The following is a 6,805-nucleotide window of genomic DNA, read 5'->3' as shown; positions in this document are numbered from 1 at the left end:
TCCCATTGAATACATGGCTCCCGTGCGTGAAGGTGCTGCAGCGCTGGACAGTCGCGACCCACCCAGTCAATACGTGTGTCCTGTGCGTGAAGGCATTGCAGCGCTGGACAGTAGCGACGCTTCCCATGACTACATGTGCCCTGAGTTGGATACGGTTGAAGCTCTGGACCCACCGGTCACTTTGGACCCTGCACAGAAAACATAACCTTTCTGCCAGCCAGTCTAAAAGTGGAGAACCGAGGAACATGACTTGATTGTGAGAATGCACATAACCTTCTCGACCACAATCAGCACTACTTGTAACGACCTTTTTCATGTCTAAATTGAAGATTGTCTCCGACCGTACGGAGTTGCTCTAGTAGCCGACACCTTCCAAAGCCTTATAGCTTACCTTTGTATCTTCCGAAACCAACGTAATTATTCACTTACAACGACACAAGCAGCACTGCTTCATCGGAGATACATAAGTTACGTCCACCACATACATGTACATGTAGATGTAAACATCATCAGTGCCATCGATTGGTTGCAGCCGCACCGTACAACTAGGTGCAGCATTGATCATCCATCAATCCATCCATCCATCCATCCATCAGGCCTTAAGTTAGCGCCTGGGAGTATCACCATGACTACCACATAATGCACACCGGTATATTGACTGGCTGCAAGTGGTGATGCGGGAGAATCTCTAGATCTACACTATCCGTCCTGGGCAATGCCGTGGCAGTGGACATCCTGCTTTATCCCGGACACAGACCGCATCACAGTAAATCTGGATTTGCACCACCCCATTTGCAAGAGTCAGTTCAACAATGTTCGTCCGTGTCAGCACACGGAGCCGGTCGAGAGCACCAATCTAGCACCCATTCTGACCCACAACCCAATCTCCTTAACATTGTCCTGAAGCAGTGATTGAGTGTGAGCCTGTGTTTCTTACACATCACGTTACAACCTTCAACATGTACGAATAGCCGTCACAGAGACAGGATCTTTATTGTGCAATGTCACAATAAGTGTGATTAGCGAGGCGGACATTGACCGTAACAATAAAACAGTATACACTCATATTTTAAAACCCAATTAGATAACCACCAGAACAACACATTACTATTGCCTAGCGGGATTGACGGTGACGGTGACGGTGATTCGGTCGGTGATTCGGTCGGTGATTCGGTCGGTGATTCGGTCGGTGATTCGGTCGGTGATTCTCGAAAAGAGTGACTACAGGTATTGCCTTAACTTAGGCTTAAGTTACAAACCGGTCATTTGCCGCTTTTGCTTGCTTGGCCTGCCGCATGCGTGTGGCGTCTAAAGATTACTTTGTTCGAATTCCCATAACTTTTTTTAAGGATTCTGTGGTGCGTTCATCTGAATCAACCCTCACTAATCTTGTATGAACACTTTCTGATTTCTGTTTGTTCCTTAAACACATAATATGCTGTACTGTGCCTTTACGCTCTAGCTGCTCCATAACTTGCTTCATCCAATGCCATTATTACCATCGCAGGATATTTCGACTATCTAGGCAACATTCGTGAAGTTGTTGTTGCCGTCCTCGTCGTTGTTGTTTCAAGTCTATATTATCATGTCGTCCAGTGGCCAATAAGAAGTATCTGTTTTCGTTGTCATTGTTGTCGTTGTTGTCAACGTATGTGTGACTGGTGTTGGAGGGGGGGGGGGAGGAGCTGAGATCAGCGATCAAGTGACCAGAACTACACAGTGATGTATTCTGGACACCAGCCCGGTCCGGTGTCTATGAAAGTCTCACCCTCACCGCCCCCCCCCCCCCCCTCCAGGTACCCCATGACAATCTCCAGGATAAAGAGCAACCATGATTTGTCTCTACCGCCAAAAAAAAAGATCAATTATGATGTGAGGATTCCAATACAACAACATGCATGGCAAAATAATAATATACAGCAGAGAAATGTTGGCTAACACACACCGGGAGAGATGGTGGTTTGCAGCTCAGACAGCGCTGTGTGGGAAGGGATGCATTTACCATCATTTACCCAGATGTGTCTGTTTACCACCATTTACTCGGGTGCGTTTTAACCACAATTCTTCCCTATCATGAGAGCATGGCCTCACAAACAGAAGAGATAGATAGAGAGAGAGAGAGAGAGAGAGAGAGAGAGAGAGAGAGAGAGATAGAGAGATAGAGAGATAGAGAGATAGAGAGATAGAGAGATAGAGAGATAGAGAGATAGAGAGAGATAGAGATGGAGAAAGAAAGAGAGAGAGAGAGAGATCATTCTCGATTTTTCTGTAATGTGACCTTCAAATAAACAGAAATGCCAGAGCCAAGATATCGCCTATACGTCCGAGCTTTTATAGAGATTCCGCTGGCCTGTTCATATCTAAAATTTAATCGCTTCCGTGAAAGCATGTGCAAAACCACTGGAAAGAACATTTAATTATGGATATTGTGTGGCACCGAGAAGGCGCCATACTGGATCACAGGACCAAGATGGGGACGTAGATTTGCATATGGGGTTAGGCAGTAAAAAGAGCAGTGTAGAGGAAGGTTGATGGCACGGTTAGGAAATGGACAGGAAATCGGATCGATGCAAACAACAGTGTGCACTGAGAATGTGTTGCAGGAATATATTAGATACAGGTAGTTAGGAGGGGAAAATGCACGGTTATACTCAATTAGGCTGAGCATTCCGCATCTGTAGGACTAGAAATGCCACCACCCTTCCGGATCAAAGGCGCAGATGCAGCTCCCAAAGCAGAGGGAAATCAGCCTGCATAACTATTACCGTAACGTGAGGCACTTCCGCTGGAGATTAATTTCGCCATTGACGCACCCATCTAACATTCGCAGATATAAATCACCGTGAACTGCTCTGTACAGTGATTGATAACAGTGCAAGAACCAATTGAAGAGGCAAAATCGAGAAAAGTCGTTTATGGTGATTGGTGAACCAGTACAATTGTTGAAAACGAAAAATGTACGTGCCATGAAAGCTTATCGCTTTAGTATAGGCGAGCAGGCATTTCCACGTCCTATAGCTTGATGTAGGCAATGCCAGGCGTGTACAGTCCGTTGCTATCCGAGTAGTTCACTATGGCGATGGCAGCCTTCGGCCCCCCGTGGAAGTGAATCTGGCCGCCGAACGCGAAAGGATTGATCTGCAGAAAGGAAGATAGAAGATGCATGTACAGACAACTAGATCTGAGCCTGTATTTCTGCATTCCAATTTTCATTTGTATAGCTGAAGTACTGAAGTTGAAGTTTGTTCAAGTAATGTAACATTACTGATGCCTAGGGACAGCTAGCCAAACATACACAGAGCAGCAGTCAAATACAGTAGTTGTCAGTTGATAAGCCACTCATTGCTTTCCGCACAGTTATGTAGAGAAGAAAGTTTCCAAAGCGGGGGTGCCTGGCTCAAGTATTGCTAGTTACACTCAGCTTTTTTTGACCTTGCCAACTCGCTCAGATGTATGGACTTTCAAGGGAGTCATGAGTTTTGAAGTCTTAAGAGCATGTTGAACACTCGGGTTGGGCTCTGCTGGAAAAGCAATGCGACCATAACGCAGTGGCAGAGTATCTTTGCTCTTAAGTGTTAGGGCTGAAACGAACATAAAATTTGAGTATTCAAACGTTCTTGATGTTAACGAACGAACGAACATTCTCTAACATTCTCGTCGCACGCGCGTGCTCGTGCACGAACCGGCATAGGCAAGAAAATAGTGGAATTTTTGAATACAGTATAGCAATAAACTTTTGTGGCGCACACATTTTGCGTTTTCATGAATGCGGCTGGTTTGTGATGAGAATTTTTTTTCGATTTTTACCTTTTTTGAATCTTGTAGTTGTGCTGTCTACAATGCACGTACTGCAGTTTGTGGCGATTTTTCTTCTCCAGAATGCGCAATGGCCGCGAAAGTAGCGAAATTGTATCACTTGCGAAAGTTTCTAACTTTACAGTACGTCTTTTATGATGCTTTCAAAAGTTGAGGCACAATGGCCTCCAACTGAACAACGCCATACTGCCACTGCTGAGGACCAGAACGTTGCGTCACAGCAACGTTTGTCATCAACTTGCTTCCTGTTCAGTGTTGATGCCGTAGAAATAACTGCACTCCCAGAGACGACAGAAGAATGCTGAAAGTTACCGTAGTTGTGTTTTCAGGTGCGCATAGAGGTTGCTCGCCGTTTTGCCATACTATAAACATACGCTGCGGGAAATCCTGCAGGTAGCTGACTTCTCATCCCCGGATTTTGTAAAATGATCCCAAACAACAGAACGGGGAGCACGACCAAAAACAGTTTCTGACATGGGAACAGTGCAAACTCGAAACAAAAGAAAACTACGAAGTAGTCAAAGGAAGAGCGAGCAGCCAAAATATGTAAGTACATGTACGAGTACTCGTGCTTTGTTTCGATGTTCGTCTACATGTCGTCGCCCCGACTCCAGCCAAGTGCCGGTTCAGATCGTGAACCGCGCGCGCGCGGGGGTCGTGTACCACCTGGCGCAGCGCTGGTCACAAGCACGCAGCTACACATATTCTACAGGCGGTGTGTGAAACGATCGTGACTGATCGTGATGTTTTTACGGGTTTATCGTACCGTACGCACATTTTCAAAGTTCGAATGTTCGTGAGAACTACGAATGTTCGTTCGCTGTGGCCTAACGAACGAATAGTCGAATGTTCGGTATATTCGTTTCACCCCTATTAAGTGTTGGTGTCTAGCTCTAGCATGGTGACAGTCAATTATACTTCGTCCTTTTGTCTCCTTCAGAACTCCCCTGAACTTATGAATACTTATGCTTATAGTAATCATAATTAATCGGTGGGGAATAGGCGGACATACATAGTTTCGAGAACCCACTCAAATGTTGCGCAGCCTCCCTTTCTCCACCTCTCAATCCGCGCCCAGTCCCCCACCCCACACACATGGACACCACAATATGTACACGCATAAACATGCATACCGATAGAACAATGTTTCGCTTACCCCTAGATTGGTCGGCGTGGGAATAGACACGGGCTCCGCTTCGGCTCTCAGGTACGGCCATGAGAAGCGATTGATGACCAGACGCCATTGTTGCCAGGACGACGGATCCGGAATGCGCTGCATTGCCAGAATCTCGTGATAGGGATCCTTCTTCTCCTGATCCATCCAGTGTATGAACAGACTTTCCCAGGTTCCGTTGAGAGCACGACCGATCTGCAGCGTAAACGTAGCACAGTAAAACCTGTCAAGGAGACCACCTGTACCAGAAAACCACCTGTTCCGGAAGACCACCTGTACCAGAGGACCACCTGTCCCGGATGACCGCCTGTCCCAGAAAACCACTTGTCCCAGAAGACCACTTGTCCCAGAAGACCACCTGTCCCAGAAGACCACCTGTCCCAGAAGACCAATCAGGTCCAAGGGATGCAATATTCAGTCAAATGGCCCTGGATAAGGAGACCACCTGGTAACGGAGACCCTGTTTTGAGGATTACTTCAGTCGTCGCCTTAGACAGGTTTCACTGTACTTGTGAACCTGTTAAGGCAACCACCTCACCCAGAAGACCACTGCAACCATGACCAAGGTATGCTACTTCCAGTCAAATGACCCTGGATAAGGAGACCACCTGGTAATAGAGACCATGTTTTGAAGGTCCTTGGAGCGGTCGTCTTAGACAGGTTTCTCTGTAAAGACGATGAGCTGATTGACATTTGGTTACTGTATTCGACATAATTGATGACAATGAATAGAAATAATGTGCAACATTGTACGAGACAAAGAGAACGGATTGAGAAAGAAAAATCATGTTCTGTTCGTAGTCACATTTTTCGATGTGCGTAGGCTTCACTGCACCCAATTGGTCATGTCTCAATCTCCGTCTTCACCATTGTTCGTTGTCACATGTCCAATAAAGTGACCAATGTCAATTCAGCTTATCCTCTTCATCGCGGTTCTTAAATTGTTGTCTCCCCAGGCGCTTGCTCCACACAATAATGCCATTTTAGTTTTTTTTTAATTAAAAAAACCGTGGACAGCCTAGTTGCACGCTGGACACCATTATACATTTCTTAATTTTTTACTGACGTCACAACATACTCGTCAGAAGAGGGAGGGGGGGGGAAGTAACAGGACAACACAACAATGGGAAGAGTAGGGGCTGCAGGACGGAACCAGTGCTGCTGAGCCATGCCAGCGACTCCGGCCTGTGATCTTGGCATCACGGCGAGCTTGCTCGCCATTGGGCTAAAAGAGCTAGATACGATGGAAACTACAGTGCTGGCAACTGAAATCCGGCCGCCTGAGCGGTGCGCTCACATCGCAAAGACCCGAAATAGAGGCCGCTAGAAAGTGAACGCGCCGCCCAGGTGGTCGGATTTCAGTTGCCAGCACTGTACGATCGAAATGTATGTATATGTACCTGTAAGTCGATGTTGAGATCTGAGCTGGTAGCGACAGTGAGACCATTGCTGAGGAAGATCCGGGTCTGGTCGTAGCTGAGCCAGGCACGGCTCGGTGCGTAGAAGGCTCCGTAATTCATGTATTTAGTGCGGACGTACTCTGCGCACCTGTAATCACGTACAACATGCACACACACACACACGATGTGCACGCACGCATTCGAACACACACACACATGCACACACACACAAACATACGCACACACACACACACACACACACACACACACACACACACACAAGAATATACACATGTACACACACCCATGTAAAAGCGCATGCGTGCGCACACACGCACACACACATACACACACACAAGACGAATAAGCTGTTGACCGTGCCCTGGGACTCGTGTCATATTCTGTGCTGATCGAG

At 46.8% G+C, this 6,805-nt stretch overlaps 1 protein-coding gene across 1 annotated transcript in view; it reads right to left on the bottom strand.

The window, feature by feature from the left end:
• Window positions 1–1,819: 1,819 nt before the first annotated feature.
• The window catches only part of LOC135829439 (uncharacterized), a 10,411-nt gene continuing 5,425 nt past the window's right edge, over window positions 1,820–6,805 (bottom strand). The window contains exons 5-7 of the mRNA XM_065341845.1: window positions 6,391–6,538; window positions 4,973–5,185; window positions 1,820–3,138 (exon numbers count right to left, since the gene is read on the bottom strand). Coding sequence (XP_065197917.1) covers window positions 3,013–3,138; window positions 4,973–5,185; window positions 6,391–6,538 — 487 coding nt within the window. The 3' untranslated portion in view covers window positions 1,820–3,012. The remainder of the gene's footprint in view (window positions 3,139–4,972; window positions 5,186–6,390; window positions 6,539–6,805) is intronic.

The sequence above is a fragment of the Sycon ciliatum genome, chromosome 13 (assembly GCF_964019385.1).
Source record: "Sycon ciliatum chromosome 13, ocSycCili1.1, whole genome shotgun sequence".
NCBI lineage: Eukaryota > Metazoa > Porifera > Calcarea > Leucosolenida > Sycettidae > Sycon > Sycon ciliatum.
This window is presented reverse-complemented; position numbering and strand designations above follow the sequence as displayed.